General features: G+C 46.6%; 1 protein-coding gene across 1 annotated transcript in view; it reads left to right on the forward strand.

The window, feature by feature from the left end:
- Positions 1-24475, forward strand: part of LOC104373015 (uncharacterized) — a 50609-nt gene that overhangs the window by 14929 nt on the left and 11205 nt on the right. Inside the window, exons 17-37 of the mRNA XM_086612848.1 lie at positions 1065-1191; positions 3025-3280; positions 4599-4651; positions 5032-5132; positions 7071-7222; positions 7656-7794; positions 7882-7995; positions 8510-8689; positions 9963-10202; positions 10917-11073; positions 11359-11487; positions 11860-11986; positions 12934-12977; positions 13066-13270; positions 14718-15291; positions 15847-15884; positions 16203-16581; positions 16954-17480; positions 17787-19227; positions 19984-20800; positions 23360-24188. Of these exons, the coding sequence (XP_086468974.1) occupies positions 1065-1191; positions 3025-3280; positions 4599-4651; positions 5032-5132; positions 7071-7222; positions 7656-7794; positions 7882-7995; positions 8510-8689; positions 9963-10202; positions 10917-11073; positions 11359-11487; positions 11860-11986; positions 12934-12977; positions 13066-13270; positions 14718-15291; positions 15847-15884; positions 16203-16581; positions 16954-17480; positions 17787-19227; positions 19984-20800; positions 23360-24188 (6629 nt within the window). The remainder of the gene's footprint in view (positions 1-1064; positions 1192-3024; positions 3281-4598; positions 4652-5031; positions 5133-7070; positions 7223-7655; positions 7795-7881; positions 7996-8509; positions 8690-9962; positions 10203-10916; positions 11074-11358; positions 11488-11859; positions 11987-12933; positions 12978-13065; positions 13271-14717; positions 15292-15846; positions 15885-16202; positions 16582-16953; positions 17481-17786; positions 19228-19983; positions 20801-23359; positions 24189-24475) is intronic.

The following is a 24475-nucleotide window of genomic DNA, read 5'->3' on the forward strand; positions in this document are numbered from 1 at the left end:
GTTTGTGTTGTAACATTACCTTATTTCAATTGTCAGTCTTGGCTTCAAGATCCTGACTTGCTTGCAAATGAAAAGGCAGTTATTTACTCCCGGACGGATATACATATATAGTAGGAAGTGTATGTAAAGGCATGTCAAATGCTTGTTTGAATATCAGTGAATTGTTGTCTCATCAGCCTTATATCTCATTAACAATTACTTGGCACAGAAAACCAATTAGCTAATTATCATCAATCTGCTATCAATGTGTTGCCAATCTTTCTTCTCACTGAATCACCCAGGCATGGACGCTGGTGAAATGACATGTCTAGGCTGCATACTGAGAATAGAGCTTTGCATGCTACTGTGCAGCAAACTCATAAATATGGTTCAGAGGACCTTGAAACTGTTAAATGTGCAACAGGCTTTAAGACCACTACTTCCCAATAATAACTGCAGACATCGACTGAATTTCCATTACCTTCATTCTCCTCTGCCAGGAAACTTTGACAAAAACTGGAAGGTGATAAGTTATGTTAGTGTTGTCTATGAGTGAGCACATCTGAAGAAGGATAATGCATAAGACCAGAAAGATAACGTACATTTTTTTTTAGATGGACAATATTAAGGAGTGGAGCATCTCCCTTATGAGGAAAGGCTCAGGGAGCTGGGTCTCTTTAGCTTGGAGAAGAGGAGACTGAGGGGGGACCTCATTAATGTTTATAAATATGTAAAGGGTGACTGTCATGAGGATGGAGCCAGGCTCTTCTCACTGGCATCCAATGATAGGACAAGGGGAAATGGATACAAGCTGGAACATAGGAGGTTCCGCTTAAACATGAGGAAGAACTTCTTCCCAGTAAGGGTAACAGAACACTGGAACAGGCTGCCCAGAGAGGTTGTGGAGTCTCCTTCTCTGGAGATGTTCCAAACCCACCTGGACGCATTCATGCGTGATCTGATCTAGGTGGTCCTGCTCCGTCAGGGAGATTGGACTAGATGATCCTTTGAGGTCCCTTCCAATCCCTAACATTCTGTGATTCTGTAATATCACCAGCACTGAGACTTTTTCTTTGCATTCTTAGAACTGCATGTTTGACACATGTAACGGTGAAAATAGTGAGGACAGTCTGTGTGCAGCCCTGTCTTCTTATGTGAGAGCTTGTGTTGCAAAAGGAATCCAGCTTCATGGATGGAGGACTGATGTCTGCTGTAAGTAGTCTTAACTATTCCCTCTCGTAAGAATTCAGGTCAATAAAAACTGCTAATCAGAAATTACTTTACACTGATTTCTAGACAAATATAGCAAGTGTCAAGGAAGGGATTTTGTTAAGTGCAGTCCTGGAAGTAACTAGCAAGAATAAATATGAATAGGTGGAAGACATAGCTTGCTTAGGAAAGAGACTGGTGTTATGGAAATGCCTCCACTTGTTTCCGCGCAACTTTGATTTTCACTATAACTTCATGTATCACAAGATATTGTAGAGAAAATGTGACACATTAGAATAACAGTACTAGTAACACTAACCAGAACATTTGAAAATGAAAGGTCTCTGAAGCTGTATGCTGGGTTCCACTGATCCAGTAGGTCTGTTTTTACCACAAGCAGATATTTAGTGAGACATCTTGTCTCATACTTCAAAAGGTTTAGAAGTCTTGGCCATGAATGGCAGCACTGCATAACACCCTTGTCTCTAAATCAGAGAGACATGGATTTGACGGATGGACCACTCAATGGATAAGGAATTGGCTGGATGGTCGCACTCAAAGAATTACAGTCAATGGCTCGATGTCCAAGTGGAGGCCAGTGACAAGTGTGGTCCTCAGGGGTCGGTATTGGGACTGGTGCTGTTTAACATCTTTGTCAGAGACATGGACAGTGGGATCAAGTGCACCCTCAGCAAGTTTGCTGTATGGTGTGGTTGACACACTGGAGGGAAGGGATGCCATCCAGAGGAAACTTTACATGTTTGAGAGGTGGGCCCATGTGAACCTCATGAAGTTCAACAAGGCCAAATGCCAGGTCCTGCACATGGATTGGGACAATCACAAGTACAAATACAGACTGGGTGGAGAATGGATTTGAGAGCAGCCCTGAGGAGATGGATTTGAGGGTGATGACCAATCAGGTTGGTTGATGAGAAGCTCAACATGAGCCGGCAATGTGCGCTGGCAGCCCAGAAAGCCAACCGTGTCCTGGGCTGTATCAAAAGAATTGTGGCCAGCAGGTTGAGGGAGGTGATTCTGCCCCTCTACTCTGCTCTTGTGAGACCCCACCTGGAATACTGCGTTCAGCTCTGAGGCCCCCAACACAAGAAGGACATGGAGCTGTTGGAGCAAGTCCAGAGGAGAGACACAAATATGATCCGAGGGCTGGAGTACCTCTCCTATGAAGACAGGCTGAGAGAGTGGGGGTTGTTCAGCCTGGACAAGAGAAGACTCCAGGGAGACCTTACAGCAGTCTTCCAGTATCTAAAGAGGGCCTACAAGAAAGCTGGCGAGGGACTTTTTGCAAGGGCATGTAATGATAGGACAAGGGCCAATGGATCTGAACTGAAAGAGGGGAGATTTTGATTAGACACAAGGAAAAAATTTTTCACTCTGAGGATGGTGAGGCACTGGAAGAGGTTGCCCAGAGAAGCTGTGGATGCTCCATCCCTGGAAGTGTTCAAGGCCAGGCTGGATGAGGCTTTGAGCAAACTGATCTAATGGAACGTGTCTCTGCCCATGGCAGGGAGACTGGAACTAGATGATCTTTAAGGTCCCCTCCAACTTAAACCATTCTAGGACTCTATGAAATGGAGGTTTCTTTTCAAAATTTCATTGGAAAAAATATTTTCTTCTTTGCTTCTATCACTCCACAGGTACAGTAGCTTTTCAGGTCTAACTCTGGCAGTATTCAGAAATACATTTATATAAAAGATGCAACATAGGCAGAGGAGTACAGTATTGTTTACATGTTATGTCTACTGCAAATGGTTTCTTTTTTCCTACAAGAAATTATCATCTGGAATTAACAAAGCTATTCTATTTTCCTATCTCAAGCAAAATACACCACCTCATGTCCCAAATCCCTAAGCTACAGCTACAACATCTCTTCCTGTGAACCCACTTGCCGGTCTCTGAGTGAGTCTGATGTCACATGCAACATTAAGTTTGTCCCAGTTGATGGCTGCACGTGCATAAATGGAACCTACATGGATGAGAGTGGCAAATGTGTGCCTGCTAATGAATGCCCCTGCTACTACAGAGGATCTCCCATACCATTTGGAAAAGTTGTCCATGAAAATGGGTTTGCATGGTAAGTGAATCTTTTGAAAATACTCAAGCATTAGTATATGTATTTTCTCATTATAATCTGCCTCATTAAACTAATCTTACCCTGCCTTGCCTAAATTTCAATACAAGGCACTCTCATTTTTTGCAATTTTATTTTCAACTTTTAAGAATGGTACATATTCCCCTGAGCTGGAAGGCAGAGATGAGAAGATGAGTGAAGCCCCCATAATCCAAGGGGAAACGGTTATCAAATTGCTACACCACTTTGACATAAACAGATCTATGGGACTGGATGGGATCCACCCAAGGGTACTGAGGGAGCTGGTAGAAGTGCTCTCTGAGCCACTTTCAATTATTTGTCAGCAGTCCTGACTCACCAGGGAGGTCCTTTTTGGCTGGAGGTTAGCAAATGTGATACTCATCTACAATAAGAGCCAGGAGGATCTGAGGAACAACAGGCCTGTCAGTCTGACCTCAGTCCCAGCAAGGTTATGGAGCAGATCATCATGAAGGCCATCACATGGCACATACAAGACAAACAGGTGAACAGGCCCAGTTAGCATGGGTTTATGAAAGGCAGGTCCTGCTTGACTAAACTGATCTTCTTCTATGACAAGGTGACCCGCTTAGTGGATGAGGGAAAGGCTGTGCAGGTCCAGGCTGACCTGGACTTTAGTAAAGCCATTGACATCATTTCCCACAGCATTCTCCAGGAGAAACTGGCTGCTAAGGGCTTGGACGGGCGTACGCTTTGCTGGGTAAAAACTGGCTGGATAGCCAGGCTCAAAAAGTTGTAGTGAATGGAGTTAAATCCAGTTGGCATCCAGTCACAAGTGGTGTTCCCCAGAGCTCACTACTGGGGCCAGTTCTGTTTAATCTCTTTATCAAGGATCTGGATGAGGGGATCGAGTGCACCCTCAGACAGTTTGCAGATGACACCATGTTGGACATAATGATCTTAAGGGTCTTTTCCAACCTACGTGATTCTATGATAGTTTCCGTTTGATAGAGCAATTTTATTTAGGTGCATTTTCTATTTAATTCTATGATTTTCAAGCATAAAATTATGACAACACCAGCCAGCAGAGATCTTATGAGAAAATAAGTAACAAGCAGAGACATATGCTCTTTTCAAACTATGATTTTTCCTGTTAAGCAGTAATGGATATCATATGAAAGCAGCACTGGTAGTGGTATTAAGGAAAATTCTTTCCTGAGACTGCAAAATAGCACTCTGGAATTCCTCTGAAAATTCTGAAACTTGACAAGAGAGAAATAGTTCTCAGTCCTTAAGCATGGTTTGAGAGAAAAAAAAATACATGTTTTTCCCTCTCTTACAGCACTTGCATCGAGGGAAGACTGAATTGCATTGGAACACCTGATCTAACTCCAGGTAAAAAAAAGTCTTCAAATTATCTTTTTCTCTGTACCAGGTTTTGGACAGAAATAGTTGATAGAATTGATTTTTCTTAACGGATTTTCAAGTAATAGAAGTATTTCTGATTTACTCACAGTTACCATAAAAGGCAGCAGTGAACTCGGATTAATCATAAGACCTCTTTTCATAAAATTCTTTTTTGTGAAATATTTTGATTTTTTTCCTGGTAATTCAGCGCTCTGAAGTGAATCTATTTAGCAGACTGAATAGGGACAGCAATCCCTACTAACTGAAACAGGCAATTTCCAAATAATTTCTAGATGGTTTTAATGGCTACAGCTGTGGGATAAACCCTGTGCCATTTCTCACTGCTCCCACTTCTTTTCTTCCTCTAGTCTGTGAAACCCCCATGGTCTACTTCGACTGTAGAAACATGACTGCAGGAACAAGCGGAGTAGAATGTCAAAAAAGTTGCCAGACTCTGGATATGCATTGTGTAAGTATGTCATGGCTGGATGAAATTATGCTTCTAGGTTTTGTCTGTGCTCGTGGTGCTAAAGTAATTGACCTATCTGATCTACTCCAAATCTACAACACAGATACTTTGTTCCTGTAGCAAAACCCTAAAACCATGTTAGAAAGCATTAACAATGGGACCCTTAGACCAAAATATAATAAAGTAATACCAATTTAATTCATCAGATTAGTGTCTACCTTTCTTCAAACAGTAATTAGTAGTGAAAATACCTAGGGCTTTGCCACACATTTTACTTCCTTAGGAGAAAATTACTGGCTATAAACTGGCTAGGAGAAATCATTCTCTCTCATACCATAACGCAATTGTGAACTTCTTGCACTTCTAACTGTATTACTCCACCTAGGTCCATGGTAGTCACATGCCATTTTGCAAGGAAGTACCATGTAAGATAACAGATTTCAGTTTAACTCAACCAAACTGAAAAAAAAAAAAAAAAAAAAAAATCAAGTTTTCTTCTTTTTAAAGCTCCATTCAACCACAAATCCCCCACTTCAAAGTGCAAGGCTCCTTCAGCTAGCACAGAGCAAGACTTAAGACGCAATGTATTTCCAATTTCCCAGACTCCAGCAGAGGAATCGGGATTGGCACATGTGGCGGTTCAGTCACCATGCGACCGCTCGCTCACTGCTCCGCTCAGTGCGGCCGAGCGGAGAAAAACGTGACAAAATGCCCGAGGGTGAGATGGGAACAGGGAGGGAGCACCCACCGACCGCGGCCCCGGGCACAACAGACTCGGCCTGGGGACAAAACCAATTTATTAACAGTTACTTGAGAGGACAACAAGAAACGAAGCCAGATCTTAAAAACAACACCTCCCCCCTCCCGCCTTTCCTTTCTTCCCGGCTCTACCTCCTGTTCCAGCGGTGCAGCGGGATGGGGATGGGGGACTGCAGGTCAGTTCATCCCATGTTGTTACCGCCGCTCCTTTTCTTAAAGAAGGAGGACTCCTCGCACTCCTTTCCCCTGCTCTAGTGGACTCTTTCCTCACGGGACTGCCCACAGACTTCTCCAACATGAGTCCTTCCCGCAGGATGCGATCCTTGCCCATCACATTGCTCCGGCGCGGGCTTTTCCCGACAGAGTCACGGCGTCGGTTTTCGCACAGACTCCAGACGCGTCTCCGTTTCGATGTCGGTCCCATTCCCTACGCCCTCCCTCAGGCTCAGCCATCTCCGCTCCAGCGCGGGCTCTCCCCGGGCTGCGGCGGGTCTGTGCCCCCCCGAGCCGGTCACGGCTGCGGGGGCCGCTGCCCCTCACGGCGGCCGAGGGCGATCCCGGCTCCGGCACCTCCTCCCGCCCGACCCGCGCTGACCGCGGCCCGCGGGGCCGTTTCTCTCCGCTCTCCGCCCGCTCCGGATCCCTCGGCCCGGCGGCACCGGCACGGGGCGCCCCGAGGCTCTCCCAGCGGCGCCGCCGCGGCCATCTCCAGCCGACCCGCCCGGGGGTGGGGAGGGGCCTCCCCCGCCTCCGCTTCTCCTCACCGCGGGCACAAAAACGCGTTTTCGGGCTCTTTTGTCCCCGTCTTCCGTAGGGCATTCGCAGAGGCGCTGGTGGCTCGACCTGGCCTGAGGGGATGGGGGGTCCGACCTGGGCAGGGACCGGTCCGACTGGCTTTGGAGCCCGGGAAGGGACAGGGGGTGAAGCCCCTCTCCTGCCACCAGAACCGTTCCACATAAACCCATCACAGCATATATAAAACATTTGTCTTTAACAGATTTATATTCTATTAAGTCAATGGCTAATAACTTCCTTTTTGTTCCATTGTGCTGCAAGTACTCTCCCATTTAAGCTGGGCAGCAATACGACCATATAAAGACATTTTATGAGCATTTAATCTTCCTTTTTCTATTGTGATTCTTTCATTCTGAAATTATACCTTCCTCTTGACTTTTCCAGTATAGCGCACAATGTATATCTGGCTGCGTGTGCCCAGCTGGGCTTGTGCTAGATGGGAAAGGTGGTTGTATTCCTGAAGCAGAATGTCCGTGTATTCACAATGAAGCCATGTATCAGCCCGGGGAAAAGATCAACGTTGACTGTAACACCTGGTAAGTATTTCCTCTGAAGTAGCATTCCTGGTTCCATCATTTGCCTTTCCAAAGATCTTAAATAGCACAGCAGTGAGGAAAGATTTGGATTGTACATTTCATCAATTGATGGATCAGTTGGAGTTTTGGATTAAACAGTACGAGCAGGTTTCCTTCTAATGTAGGCGCATAGCCAAAGCACAGAATGGGAGGAAATCTTAGGGACTATAGTGTTCATTAAGCGTTATCCTGTTTTGCAGCTAATGCGTTCAGAGCAGCGGAATGGAACTTTGCTTTAATTCTTTACACAAAAAATGTAAAACTCTGTTTTAACCCCAGAATCAATATAAAATTTACCAGGGATGAGTTGCCAAACAAATACTGAGTTGTTGGGATATGTCTACGAAACACAATGAGTTATTTTATTGTTAAAATGTTTTATTCTCATTCCTAGTGTATGCAAGAATAGGAAGTGGGAATGCACTAAATATCAATGTCTGGGCACTTGTGCTGTTTATGGAGATGGTCATTACAATACCTTTGATGACAAAAGGTTCAGCTTCAATGGAAACTGTGAATACACACTAGTCCAGGTACTGATAATTAGCAATAGTAAATGAGATGTAACCTTGATCGTGTCTACAAAAATAATATATTTAAAAATGTGATTCTCTACCCAGGACCACTGTGGGAAGAGTGGCACAGCCAATGGGACATTCAGGGTTATCACTGAAAATATTCCCTGTGGTAACACTGGGACAACTTGCTCAAAATCTATCAAAGTTTTCTTAGAGGTAAGAAGGATTTGCATATAGACCAGTTTTGTTCTCTATCTGTTTAGGGTTTAGGAGAAGCCTAGATATCCGTTGCTTCAAGGAAGTTGGAAAAATACTATAAAAAGCGAATCAACTTATAAATAAAGCTTAAATCAGATTCAAGATAAAGATTTGGTAGAGCTTCCCAGCTTTCTATCTTTTGCATTTCTCACCCTATCTTATACCTCAGGGAAACAAAATATTGTCCTTATCAGAAATTTAGCCTATCATGTCAGAAGATTATTTTGTTCTACGCAATGTACTTCCTCTATGACTACCAAAACACCTTTTTTTGACCTATGCCATTTAAAATCTTTTTACTACAGTTCAAGGAACGTGAGGTTTGAACTATATAGTTTTGATTTATTACATTTGGATTATTTGTTTCCATTCTATAAACTATTTGTAGTACTCTTAAAAGCAGAAAAACATGTTTAGGAGCACAGCTGCAGCTATCGAGTTGATTTCTAATCACCTTTTGCTCCTGTTTCAGAGCTACGAACTGATACTTAGTGAGGAGCATGTCAGTGTCGTAAAGAGAGGACAAAATGATGAGGTGCCATACACAGTTCGCTATATGGGTATGTACTTGGTAATTGAGACCACAAGTGGACTGATCCTCCTCTGGGACAAGAAAACCAGCATCTTCATCAAGCTCAGCCCTGATTTTAAGGTGCGGAACTAGCAGTTAATTGGTCGTTTACAGTCCAGATTTGGACGAGGTGAGAATTTTGTTGAGACCCTGCCAAGATCTCAAACGGGTGATGTCTCTAGCATTCCTGCAGGACATGCCATGTTGTTTTTCATTCCTCTGGTGCCTCAGGAAGCCATGACATCATCCTGCTGCTGTTCTGAGCTCTGAAGGCAGCTTTCAGTTCCTGTTTGGCCTAACAGAACTTGAGTTGGTAAACTCCATTTTTTGGACTTGACTTCATTAAAATTACCCACTGAACCTTGGAAAAGGTGATTAAAATTACATAGCTACATGTGTAGAAATCAATTGAGTAGTCTCGATCTTGAAAGTAATCCATTGTTTCTGGTTCCTATTGACGCACAAATCAAATTATCATACAAGAACAAGGAAGTAAAATATAATGAGTTAAAGCCTCTTGTAAAATCCTACGATGTATTTTTCAAGCATATATCTACACAAGCGATATTGGAAAATGTATTCATGTTGTCATACTCCTTCTCCTATATTACGATATATAAGTACTAAAATCTGCAGTAAATGAGGAATTTGCTGTCTCGTTGTATACCACAGTGACATTTCAATTAGGCATACAAATTGGGCGTAATTTAGAACTAGAGACACAAATTTATTTCAGTATCGTAGATTCTTTTGCTGCCTCACTCACTGGCACTTTATAAAAATAGTAGTAATATGGAAAGTATGCACCTTAGATTCATAGAGAAAGCATAGCATCTATTGTAGCCTATCACAGTTTTACAGATCCATAAATTTAAAATGAGGGAGATTTCTGGATGTGCAAGGAAAATATAATTTCTTTTTATACCTATGAGCAGTCATAACAATAAAGACTCAATGAGTAGACTATGTGGCTGGACTGGTAGTATTTATGACAGCTTCGTAAGGCTGTTTTTCACATGTACATCTGTTATATAAAACAAGGCTTAAATGAAAACTTAGTCGGCTAACTGTGATTCCTCGTTTCCTTGTTAAAGGCATACTTCAAAAACAGAAGCTTACAATGACGAAGATGGTTTTGTTGTTCAGATTTTAAAAAAAAGAAAAGTCAACAGCAGTGTCCTTCTAGCCTTAGTGGTTGTGTTCTGTTGGTGAGGAAACAAAGGATGAAGATGTTCAGGAATGTTAGACTGGAATGGCACCATTCCAAGAGCTGAATTTCCAGTATTCTTTCAGTCTCAGATGTTGTTTCAAGTTTTCTCACATCCATTATTATTTTATTTACTTTCTTTTGCAGGGTCAGATTTGTGGCCTCTGTGGAAATTATGATGGCAACGGCATCAATGACTTTACTACAAGGAGCCAGTCTGTGGTAGAGAATGTCCTAGAGTTTGGAAACAGTTGGAAAGTTTCCTCTACATGTCCTGACGCTTACAGCATGAAGGACCCATGTTCTACCAACCCTTATCGAAAGTCCTGGTCAGAGAAGCAGTGTAGCATCATCAACAGCAACGTCTTTGCTGCCTGTCACTCTCAGGTATTACCAGGGCAGAAGTTTACTGTGTGAAGACTAGGTCTGTGTGTTATTGAAGCTGCTATCCTCAAATATTTTAACATGCATGCCTAATTCATTAGCATGTTTCACTTTGAATTGTGTCAGGAAAACTCCAGTCTGAATCCCACTCAATGGGACAGATTTATAGTCCCTACCTGTAAGAAATAAAAGGACATCTAGTTCATAGGACAGATTGACCTATTATGAAAAAGTAATAATTTCATCATTACTATGTATTTTCTTGTAGTGTGACTTGAATAAAAATTCTCGTGTGACCACGTACAGAACACAAGCTCAATGAAACAGTAACATAGTAATGAAGTATCAGCATAGCCTCTCTCTGACACTAAATACGTGCCAACAATGCAGGGTAACTGTGCTCTTCCTATTCCCTTAGTTCTTTCCACTGTCGGAGACTTTCATTTTCAAGTGCAGTTGTGTAATATTGCTTGGGAACATGAATCTAATCTTCTGTTAGGATGCAAGTCTAGGTGTCTAAAAATCTGCCAATATGTGCTTTGCGTGTATCATCTGGCATCACCTCTGGTGTTTAACAGTGTATATAAACAAAAGAAAAAGAAATTGCTGATGTAGGCCTTTCTTCTGACAGACTACAGTTTTGAGAAAATTACCCTAGCAAAGCTAAGAAAGAATTTAGAACAGGATGTATAGTATTACATTTCTTTTTAATAACAGATTGAACCAGCAGAATATTACCAAGCATGTGTGACAGATGCTTGTGCATGTGACACTGGAGGAGACTGTGATTGCTTTTGTACAGCTGTAGCTGCCTATGCTCAAGCATGTAGTGAAGTTGGTGTCTGCATAGCCTGGAGAACCCCATCAATCTGTCGTGAGTTTTATGTCCTAAACACTTCTTCTGCAAATGTAGTTAAATGTACAGTTCCTCGCTGATGTCCTTGAAGGCATGCTCTGGGTATCTTACATACGTGCGTCATAACCTCACCGTGTAGACTTCTCACACTAAGCTGTTTTTGACAGTCGGACAATTTCACCTGTTTATTCATGGGTTTCGAGACTGTTCAAGCAGCGTTGCAGGGATATGATGAACAGACATGAGTCAAAAAAAAAATTATTTTTTTTTTCTGAACATGTCCACATTTCTGTTTCTCCTCAGCACTGTTCTGTGATTACTACAATCAACACCAGGAATGTGAATGGCACTATAAGCCTTGTGGAGCCTCCTGTATGAAGACCTGTAGGAACCCAAGTGGAAAATGCCTCCATAATTTGCCAGGTTTAGAAGGTAAAAAGAGCTGCAAGTACCTTTAAGTGGGTACATTTTATTATATGTTTAATGGTCTTTAATTGAGTGTATTTCCCCCATCAGCTGCATTTGCACCATTCAGTTCTCCTCAACATCATTGCATCCACATGAACAAAGGCAGAGTATGGAAATTGGAGCTAAAAACATCTCTAGGACTAAGCCCTTGTGGGTGGGCTCTGCTGATGCTAGTATTCTGCATTACTTCCTAGAATTATTGGGGAAAAAATGAGTAATAAAAATTATGACTATTAAAAACAAGACCTGCAAAAACATTCTGCACAAATAAAACCTTTCTGACTGTATGTCATTCCCACTTTTTCTACCTTTTGTATGCCCTTTTCCTTCCTTCAGGCTGCTACCCTAACTGCCCACCAGACAAGCCATATTTTCATGAGGATCAGATGAAGTGCGTTAGTCTCTGTGACTGTTATGATAATGAAGATGGAAAGATACATAAATGGGATGAATGTCTTTTATGGTAAGACTTAACACACCAGCCTAATCATATACAAGGAAAAATGATCAAAACAGCAGTGGGAAATTGCGTGTTCCTGTTACATGACAGGACTAGTTTATGCTGCCTGTGTAAAAATGATGTCTTAGTATCTAACGCCAGTTTTCTTACTACATTAGTAGTGAGAAGTTCCTATGTGATTTTATGTTCTGTTGAATTTGTTGCTGATTATGTTGTAAATCCTCAGCACAAGGATACAACAAGAACACTAAGTCCTTTGTGACCAGGCTTTCTCTGTTTCCTATTCCTATGGCAGGAGAAATATTATTTCAGGAATACAGATAGCTGATAGGGGTCTACTTCCAAGGACTTTATTACATACTTATACTGCTCGTACTATTTAGACGCTTTCCCTTTTCAGACTGCTTTTTGTACAAAAGCATTCCAAGTGCAAGGAAAGCATTAAGGAGGAAAGAAGAAAGAAAGAAAGAAAGAAAAAGAAAGAAAGAAAGAAAGAAAGAAAGAAAGAAAGAAAGAAAGAAAGAAAGAAAGAAAGAAAGAAAGAAAGAAAGAAAGAAAGAAAGAAAGAAAGAAAGAAAGAAAGAAAGAAAGAAAGAAAGAAAGAAAGAAAGAAAGAAAGAAAGAGAAAGAAAGAGAAAGAAAGAAAGAAAGAAAGAAAGAAAGAAAGAAAGAAAGAGAAAGAAAGAGAGAAAGAAAGAGAGAAAGAGAAATTCTTCCTTAAGATTTCTACCTGTAGCTTTGCATAACATTTCGCTTCACTTCGCTTTATAAGTTTGGGTTTAATATAAAGAAAGATTTTGGAAAACAATTGCAAAAAAGAAGCCAACATGAACTGGACACTCAAGGAATAAACATGAATAAAATATTTTGATGCTAGTATCTGGCAGAAAGATGACTAATAAAAGATGACATAATAAAAAAAAAATGTTTTTTTCTGTTTTGTGTTTCAGTGAGTGCACATCAGAAGGTTTACAGTGCAAGTTCGATGATAAAGGTAAGACAGCTAAGAAGAATTATTAAGAAAATGAAATACTGGATATTATCTTTTCATAGATGCCTGACAATAAACTTCTGAATTACAGCATGCCACTGCATTTATGGAGGGTACAGCTATAAATATGGTGAACTCATCTACAATACCACAGATGGATTTGGGTGGTGTTTCAGTGCAACATGCGACGTCAACGGAACAATAAACAGAAATATCTTTAAATGTGGCATGTTTCCATCAACCCCACCAACTCCATCTACATTTTCTACAAGTCAGTCTGCAACTACTGCTTCAGGATCAACCCCATTTACATTTTCTACAAGTCAGTCTGCAGCTACTGCTTCAGGATCAACCCCGTTTACATTTTCTACAAGTCAGTCTGCAACTACTGCTTCAGGATCAACCCCAATTACATTTCCTACAAGTCAGTCCACAACTACTGCTTCAAGATCAACCCCGATTACATTTCCTACAAGTCAATCTGCAACTACTGCTTCAGGTATGCATGAATACGCTTTAAAATAATTGAAAAATCTGTGGAAGGGAGTGAAAATTGCCTGAAAGGGAGAGCCTTGCATCAATTAATGGCATATAATTTTATTTGAGACCATTGATTTCTGCAGGAGCCACCAATTCATCTGACAGCTTCAGTTGCTAAAGAAGACCGTAATCAAGGATGTAGAAATGAGTACAGCATTTCTTACAAACTCAGCTTCCACTGCTTCACCATGGTTCTTCCAGGGGGAAAAAAATAATAGACCTTATTAATCATTGCACCCTGGAGAATCTCCTCATGTCCCTGCAAACAAAATTAATGCCATTTTTTAAATTACTGACCATATATGCACAAACTGAAGATAAGAAATCTAGTTTGAGAAAATTCTTTGGAACTTCCTAACTGTGTTTAATAACCAAATCGACAGTTTCCTTCTACTCTTGCAGTACATTTCTGCATTATTCCTGCCTTTAAATTATTATAGTGACCACGTAATTCTGAAAAATTGTGAGAAATATTTGCACAAAATTATACAATACTACAGCAAGAACTAAATATTCCACTTTAAGTCTTCTGCTATGTAGCATTCATTTGAAGAAAGTGGTATATATTCCACAAGGTTATATTCGTAATGCTAAGAATATGAAAAGAAATCTATTAAAATAAGTAGAAAATACTTATTCGATCATATATTTCATATATATTGTATATATGTGTACTATATTATAATATAGATATGTTCTATATAATAACATAATATACAATACATATGCCACAAATATATTTTTTAAATTTTATATTTAGGAATATATTACGTGTTACAATATTAAAATAAGTAGAAAAGCCTTCAACCTGTAAAAATATTTCAAAGCCTGTGTGGTATGCAGTTAAGTGTAAATAAGTACAGAGATAATATCGAGGAGAATAAAACCTCCTCTTACTTATACAATGGAAAATGTGAGATCACATTATCCTATTTATTGACATTTCGCATAAAAGATATCTTATTAGATATATTTAGCTGTAATTTTTAATAAATGTCACAAAGTGCCACTAGAAAAACATGAGATCAGAACCTGCATTAGAAATTAAATTCAAGACTGTAACAGCAAGTGCATTAAAATTAAAATACCACATTAACGTATACAGTATCACATACAACACTAAAATGTATGGAATATGAATAATTTTTTCCTGGCACGTCCTTCAATAAAAACAGACAAGACAAATTTTCTCCTCTTAATTACAGAAACGACAACCACACCACCAGTGAAAACTGTATGTGTGAAGAACGTATGTGCATGGTCAGAATGGTATGATAGCACACAGCCTGAAAACAAGACAGAGAGTGGAGACTATGAAACATTCGAAAATCTCAGAAGTGCAGGAAAAAACGTGTGCAAAAACCCAAACGGTGTCCAATGCAGAGCCAAAGAACACCCAGATACAGAAATAAGCAAGCTTAACCAAACATTACAATGCAGTCAAAGCAGGGGATTGATCTGCAATAACAAAGACCAGCAATCTGGGTACTGCTACAATTATGAAATCAGGGTATCATGCTGCAGCTACAAACCATGTTCAGAAATACAAACTACATCACCAAGAACAACAGAAGAACTCACAACAACTACTGTAAAATCAACAACGTTAAACACTCCTGTAAAATCAACATCTTTTACATTACAAACAAAGATAAAACCTACAACAGAAACAAAAGGAACTCAAGCACAAAAAACTGAAGTAACAACTACGTCACCAAAAACCACAGAAAGCACAACTACCCTCATTGTAACATCCTATACGGCAAAGACATCCGAAGTCTCAACAACAACTGCTGCCTCACCAACACAAGGCACAACCATCATCACTACCACCAGGAGGGCCAGCAGCATCAACACCTCTCCCGCTCCGACACAAAGCACAACCACCATTACCACACCAACACCAACAGAGACCACCTCAGCCAGTAGCACCACCAGCACCTCCAGGACCACTGCTGGAAGCACTACATCATCCACAGCCACGTCTGCAACAACAAAAACCTCAACTGTGGCAACAGAAACTCCAACATCACGCACTACTGCGTCCACCCTCATCCAGTCCACAGTGACGACCTCCACTGGCACCACGGTGATCCCCAGTACCACTGCCCCATCAACACAAGGCACAACCATCATCACTACCACCAGCAGGGCCAGCACCACCAACACCTCTCCCCCTCCGACACAAAGCACAACCACCATGACCACACCAACACCAGCCGAGACCACCTCAGCCAGTAGCACCACCAGCACCTCCAGGACCACTGCTGGAAGCACTACATCGTCCACAGCCACGTCTGCAACAACAAAAACCTCAACTGTGGCAACAGAGACTCCAACGTCACGCACTACTGCATCCACCCTCATCCAGTCCACAGTGACGACCTCCACTGGCACCACGGTGATCCCCAGTACCACTGCCCCATCATCACAAGGCACAACCATCATCACTACCACCAGCAGGGCCAGCACCGCCGAGACCTCTCCTTCTTCGACACAAAGCACAACCAACATCACTACCACCAGCAGGGCCAGCACCACCAACACCTCTCCCGCTCCGACAAAAAGCACAACCACCATTACCACACCAACACCAACCGAGACCACCTCAGCCAGTAGCACCACCAGCACCTCCAGGACCACTGCTGGAAGCACCACTTTGTACACAGCCACATCTGCAACAACGAGAACCTCCACTGTGGCAACAGAGACTCCAACATCAAGCAAAACTGCCTCCACCCTCGTCCAGACAACAGTGACAACCTCCACTGGCACCACAGTGGTCCCCAGTACCACTGCCCCACCAACACAAAGCACAACCAACATCACTACCACCAGCAGGGCCAGCAGCACCGAGACCTCTCCCGCTCCAACACAAAGCACAACCACCATTACCACACCAACACCAGCCGAGACCACCTCAGCCAGTAGCACCACCAGCACCTCCAGGACCACTGCTGGAAGCACTACATCGTCCACAGCCACGTCTGCAACAACAAAAACCTCAACTGTGGCAACAGAGACTCCAACGTCACGCACTACTGCATCCACCCTCATCCAGTCCACAGTGACGACCTCCACTGGCACCACGGTGATCCCCAGTACCACTGCCCCATCATCACAAGGCACAACCATCATCACTACCACCAGCAGGGCCAGCACCGCCGAGACCTCTCCTTCTTCGACACAAAGCACAACCAACATCACTACCACCAGCAGGGCCAGCACCACCAACACCTCTCCCGCTCCGACAAAAAGCACAACCGCCATTACCACACCAACACCAACCGAGACCACCTCAGCCAGTAGCACCACCAGCACCTCCAGGACCACTGCTGGAAGCACCACTTTGTACACAGCCACATCTGCAACAACGAGAACCTCCGCTGTGGCAACACAGACTCCAACATCAAGCAAAACTGCCTCCACCCTCATCCAGACAACAGTGACAACCTCCACTGGCACCACAGTGGTCCCCAGTACCACTGCCCCACCAACACAAAGCACAACCATCATCACTACCACCAGCAGGGCCAGCACCACCGAGACCTCTCCTCCTTCGACCCAAAGCACAACCACCATCACCACACCCACAACACCAGCGCCCACCACAGAAACAAACTCTACTGCCACCACCACCAAGATCACCACTAGCTGCCCACGGAAATGTACATGGACACAGTGGTTTGATGTGGATTCACCTAGCCCTGGAAGCCAAAATGGAGACATAGAGACCTTTGCAAAAATCCGAGCCGCAGGGTATACACTGTGCGACGCGCCAGAAGATATCAACTGCCGTGCTATAGATTACCCTAATCGCAGTGCAGAGGACCTGGGACAGATATTTGAGTGCAGCATTGAAACGGGGCTGGTGTGCCAAAACAAGGATCAGATCGCAAAATATCCCATGTGCTTCGACTACGAAATCAGGGTGATGTGCTGTGACCGTAGCAGCTGCTCGACAACATCAGCACCTCCAAGCACCACTGCAGGCTCCTCCACCACAGCTACTGAGCCAGGAACCACCACTCGGTCATCGCACACTCGAACGCCCTCCACTACCTCCACCTTCGTTTACCCAACAGTGACGACCTCCACTGGCACCACAGTGGTCCCCAGTACCGCTGCCCCACCAACACAACCCATCACCATCAACACTACCACCAGCAGGGCCAGCACCACCAACACATCTCCCGCCCCGACACAAAGCACAACCACCATTACCACACTAACACCGATCGAGACCACCTCAGCCAGTAGCACCACCAGCACCTCCAGGACCACAGCTGGAAGCACCACATCGTCCACAGCCACGTCTGCTTCAACAGCAACCTCCACTGTGGCAACACAGACTCATACGTCCTCCATTACTGCGTCCACCCTCCCTCAGCCAACAGTGACGACCTCCACTGGCACCACGGTGATCCCCAGTACCACTGCCCCATCAACAGAAGGCACAACCATCATCACTACCACCAGCAGGGCCAGCAGCACCGAGACCTCTCCCGCTCCAACACAAAGCACAACCACCATTACCACACCAACACCAGCCGAGACCACCTCAGCCAGTAGCACCACCAGCACCTCCAGGACCACTGCTGGAAGCACCATATCGTCCACAGCCACGTCTGCAACAACAAAAACCTCAACTGTGGCAACAGAGACTCCAACATCACGCACTACTGCATCCACCCTCATCCAGTCCACAGTGACGACCTCCACTGGCACCACGGTGATCCCCAGTACCACTGTCCCATCAACACAAGGCACAACCATCATCACTACCACCAGCAGGGCCAGCACCACCAACACCTCTCCCCCTCCGACACAAAGCACAACCACCATGACCACACCAACACCAACCGAGACCACCTCAGCCAGTAGCACCACCAGCACCTCCAGGACCACTGCTGGAAGCACCACTTTGTACACAGCCACATCTGCAACAACGAGAACCTCCACTGTGGCAACAGAGACTCCAACATCAAGCAAAACTGCCTCCACCCTCGTCCAGACAACAGTGACAACCTCCACTGGCACCACAGTGGTCCCCAGTACCACTGCCCCACCAACACAAAGCACAACCAACATCACTACCACCAGCAGGGCCAGCAGCACCGAGACCTCTCCCGCTCCAACACAAAGCACAACCACCATTACCACACCAACACCAGCCGAGACCACCTCAGCCAGTAGCACCACCAGCACCTCCAGGACCACTGCTGGAAGCACTACATCGTCCACAGCCACGTCTGCAACAACAAAAACCTCAACTGTGGCAACAGAGACTCCAACATCACGCACTACTGCATCCACCATCATCCAGTCCACAGTGACGACCTCCACTGGCACCACGGTGATCCCCAGTACCACTGCCCCATCAACACAAGGCACAACCATCATCACTACCACCAGCAGGGCCAGCACCACCAACACCTCTCCCCCTCCGACACAAAGCACAACCACCATGACCACACCAACACCAGCCGAGACCACCTCAGCCAGTAGCACCACCAGCACCTCCAGGACCACTGCTGGAAGCACTACATCGTCCACAGCCACGTCTGCAACAACAAAAACCTCAACTGTGGCAACAGAGACTCCAACGTCACGCACTACTGCATCCACCCTCATCCAGTCCACAGTGACGACCTCCACTGGCACCACGGTGATCCCCAGTACCACTGCCCCATCATCACAAGGCACAACCATCATCACTACCACCAGCAGGGCCAGCACCGCCGAGACCTCTCCTTCTTCGACACAAAGCACAACCAACATCACTACCACCAGCAGGGCCAGCACCACCAACACCTCTCCCGCTCCAACAAAAAGCACAACCACCATTACCACACCAACACCAACCGAGACCACCTCAGCCAGTAGCACCACCAGCACCTCCAGGACCACTGCTGGAAGCACCACTTTGTACACAGCCACATCTGCAACAACGAGAACCTCCACTGTGGCAACAGAGACTCCAACATCAAGCAAAACTGCCTCCACCCTCGTCCAGACAACAGTGACAACCTCCACTGGCACCACAGTGGTCCCCAGTACCACTGCCCCACCAACACAAAGCACAACCAACATCACTACCACCAGCAGGGGCAGCAGCACCGAGACCTCTCCCGCTCCAACACAAAGCACAACCACCATTACCACACCAACACCAGCCGAGACCACCTCAGCCAGTAGCACCACCAGCACCTCCAGGACCACTGCTGGAAGCACTACATCGTCCACAGCCACGTCTGCAACAACAAAAACCTCAACTGTGGCAACAGAGACTCCAACGTCACGCACTACTGCATCCAACCTCATCCAGTCCACAGTGACGACCTCCACTGGCACCACGGTGATCCCCAGTACCACTGCCCCATCATCACAAGGCACAACCATCATCACTACCACCAGCAGGGCCAGCACCGCCGAGACCTCTCCTTCTTCGACACAAAGCACAACCAACATCACTACCACCAGCAGGGCCAGCACCACCAACACCTCTCCCGCTCCGACAAAAAGCACAACCACCATTACCACACCAACACCAACCGAGACCACCTCAGCCAGTAGCACCACCAGCACCTCCAGGACCACTGCTGGAAGCACCACTTTGTACACAGCCACATCTGCAACAACGAGAACCTCCACTGTGGCAACACAGACTCCAACATCAAGCAAAACTGCCTCCACCCTCGTCCAGACAACAGTGACAACCTCCACTGGCACCACAGTGGTCCCCAGTACCACTGCCCCACCAACACAAAGCACAACCATCATCACTACCACCAGCAGGGCCAGCACCACCGAGACCTCTCCTCCTTCGACCCAAAGCACAACCACCATCACCACACCCACAACACCAGCGCCCACCACAGAAACAAACTCTACTGCCACCACCACCAAGATCACCACTAGCTGCCCACGGAAATGTACATGGACACAGTGGTTTGATGTGGATTCACCTAGCCCTGGAAGCCAAAATGGAGACATAGAGACCTTTGCAAAAATCCGAGCCGCAGGGTATACACTGTGCGACGCGCCAGAAGATATCAACTGCCGTGCTATAGATTACCCTAATCGCAGTGCAGAGGACCTGGGACAGATATTTGAGTGCAGCATTGAAACGGGGCTGGTGTGCCAAAACAAGGATCAGATCGCAAAATATCCCATGTGCTTCGACTACGAAATCAGGGTGATGTGCTGTGACCGTAGCAGCTGCTCGACAACATCAGCACCTCCAAGCACCACTGCAGGCTCCTCCACCACAGCTACTGAGCCAGGAACCACCACTCGGTCATCGCACACTCGAACGCCCTCCACTACCTCCACTTTCGTTTACCCAACATTGACGACCTCCACTGGCACCACAGTGGTCCCCAGTACCGCTGCCCCACCAACACAACCCATCACCATCAACACTACCACCAGCAGGGCCAGCACCACCAACACATCTCCCGCCCCGACACAAAGCACAACCACCATTACCACACTAACACCGATCGAGACCACCTCAGCCAGTAGCACCACCAGCACCTCCAGGACCACTGCTGGAAGCACCACATCGTCCACAGCCACGTCTGCTTCAACAGCAACCTCCACTGTGGCAACACAGACTCATACGTCCTCCATTACTGCGTCCACCCTCCCTCAGCCAACAGTGACGACCTCCACTGGCACCACGGTGATCCCCAGTACCACTGCCCCATCAACAGAAGGCACAACCATCATCACTACCACCAGCAGGGCCAGCAGCACCGAGACCTCTCCCGCTCCAACACAAAGCACAACCACCATTACCACACCAACACCAGCCGAGACCACCTCAGCCAGTAGCACCACCAGCACCTCCAGGACCACTGCTGGAAGCACCATATCGTCCACAGCCACGTCTGCAACAACAAAAACCTCAACTGTGGCAACAGAGACTCCAACATCACGCACTACTGCATCCACCATCATCCAGTCCACAGTGACGACCTCCACTGGCACCACGGTGATCCCCAGTACCACTGCCCCATCAACACAAGGCACAACCATCATTACTACCACCAGCAGGGCCAGCACCACCAACACCTCTCCCCCTCCGACACAAAGCACAACCACCATGACCACACCAACACCAGCCGAGACCACCTCAGCCAGTAGCACCACCAGCACCTCCAGGACCACTGCTGGAAGCACTACATTGTCCACAGCCACGTCTGCAATAACAAAAACCTCAACTGTGGCAACAGAGACTCCAACGTCACGCACTACTGCATCCACCCTCATCCAGTCCACAGTGACGACCTCCACTGGCACCACGGTGATCCCCAGTACCACTGCCCCATCAACACAAGGCACAACCATCATCACTACCACCAGCAGGGCCAGCACCACCAACACCTCTCCCCCTCCGACACAAAGCACAACCACCATGACCACACCAACACCAGCCGAGACCACCTCAGCCAGTAGCACCACCAGCACCTCCAGGACCACTGCTGGAAGCACTACATCGTCCACAGCCACGTCTGCAATAACAAAAACCTCAGCTGTGGCAACAGAGACTCCAACGTCACGCACTACTGCATCCACCCTCATCCAGTCCACAGTGACGACCTCCACTGGCACCACGGTGATCCCCAGTACCACTGCCCCATCAACACAAGGCACAACCATCATCACTACCACCAGCAGAGCCAGCACCACGGAGACCTCTCCCCCTCCGACACAAAGCACAACCACCATGACCACACCAACACCAGCCGAGACCACCTCAGCCAGTAGCACCACCAGCACCTCCAGGACCACTGCTGGAAGCACTACATCGTCCACAGCCACGTCTGCAACAACAAAAACCTCAACTGTGGCAACAGAGACTCCAACGTCACGCACTACTGCATCCACCCTCATCCAGTCCACAGTGACGACCTCCACTGGCACCACGGTGATCCCCAGTACCACTGCCCCATCAACACAAGGCACAACCATCATCATTACCACCAGCAGGGCCAGCACCGCCGAGACCTCTCCTTCTTCGACACAAGGCACAACCAACATCACTACCACTAGCAGGGCCAGCACCACCAACACCTCTCCCGCTCCGACACAAAGCACAACGACCATTACCACACCAACACCAACCGAGACCACCTCAGCCAGTAGCACCACCAGCACCTCCAGGACCACTGCTGGAAGCACCACTTTGTACACAGCCACATCTGCAACAACGAGGACCTCCACTGTGGCAACACAGACTCCAACATCAAGCAAAACTGCCTCCACCCTCGTCCAGACAACAGTGACAACCTCCACTGGCACCACAGTGGTCCCCAGTACCACTGCCCCACCAACACAAAGCACAACCATCAACACTACCACCAGCAGGGCCAGCACCACCAACACATCTCCCGCCCCGACACAAAGCACAACCACCATTACCACACTAACACCGATCGAGACCACCTCAGCCAGTAGCACCACCAGCACCTCCAGGACTACTGCTGGAAGCACCACATCGTCCACAGCCACGTCTGCTTCAACAGCAACCTCCACTGTGGCAACACAGACTCATACGTCCTCCATTACTGCGTCCACCCTCCCTCAGCCAACAGTGACGACCTCCACTGGCACCACGGTGATCCCCAGTACCACTGCCCCATCAACAGAAGGCACAACCATCATCACTACCACCAGCAGGGCCAGCAGCACCGAGACCTCTCCCGCTCCAACACAAAGCACAACCACCATTACCACACCAACACCAGCCGAGACCACCTCAGCCAGTAGCACCACCAGCACCTCCAGGACCACTGCTGGAAGCACCATATCGTCCACAGCCACGTCTGCAACAACAAAAACCTCAACTGTGGCAACAGAGACTCCAACATCACGCACTACTGCATCCACCATCATCCAGTCCACAGTGACGACCTCCACTGGCACCACGGTGATCCCCAGTAGCACTGCCCCATCAACACAAGGCACAACCATCATCACTACCACCAGCAGGGCCAGCACCACCAACACCTCTCCCCCTCCGACACAAAGCACAACCACCATGACCACACCAACACCAGCCGAGACCACCTCAGCCAGTAGCACCACCAGCACCTCCAGGACCACTGCTGGAAGCACTACATTGTCCACAGCCACGTCTGCAATAACAAAAACCTCAACTGTGGCAACAGAGACTCCAACGTCACGCACTACTGCATCCACCCTCATCCAGTCCACAGTGACGACCTCCACTGGCACCACGGTGATCCCCAGTACCACTGCCCCATCAACACAAGGCACAACCATCATCACTACCACCAGCAGGGCCAGCACCACCAACACCTCTCCCCCTCCGACACAAAGCACAACCACCATGACCACACCAACACCAGCCGAGACCACCTCAGCCAGTAGCACCACCAGCACCTCCAGGACCACTGCTGGAAGCACTACATCGTCCACAGCCACGTCTGCAATAACAAAAACCTCAACTGTCGCAACAGAGACTCCAACGTCACGCACTACTGCATCCACCCTCATCCAGTCCACAGTGACGACCTCCACTGGCACCACGGTGATCCCCAGTACCACTGCCCCATCAACACAAGGCACAACCATCATCACTACCACCAGCAGAGCCAGCACCACGGAGACCTCTCCCCCTCCGACACAAAGCACAACCACCATGACCACACCAACACCAGCCGAGACCACCTCAGCCAGTAGCACCACCAGCACCTCCAGGACCACTGCTGGAAGCACTACATCGTCCACAGCCACGTCTGCAACAACAAAAACCTCAACTGTGGCAACAGAGACTCCAACGTCACGCACTACTGCATCCACCCTCATCCAGTCCACAGTGACGACCTCCACTGGCACCACGGTGATCCCCAGTACCACTGCCCCATCAACACAAGGCACAACCATCATCATTACCACCAGCAGGGCCAGCACCGCCGAGACCTCTCCTT

The sequence above is a fragment of the Tauraco erythrolophus genome, chromosome 6 (genome assembly GCF_009769465.1).
Source record: "Tauraco erythrolophus isolate bTauEry1 chromosome 6, bTauEry1.pri, whole genome shotgun sequence".
NCBI lineage: Eukaryota > Metazoa > Chordata > Aves > Musophagiformes > Musophagidae > Tauraco > Tauraco erythrolophus.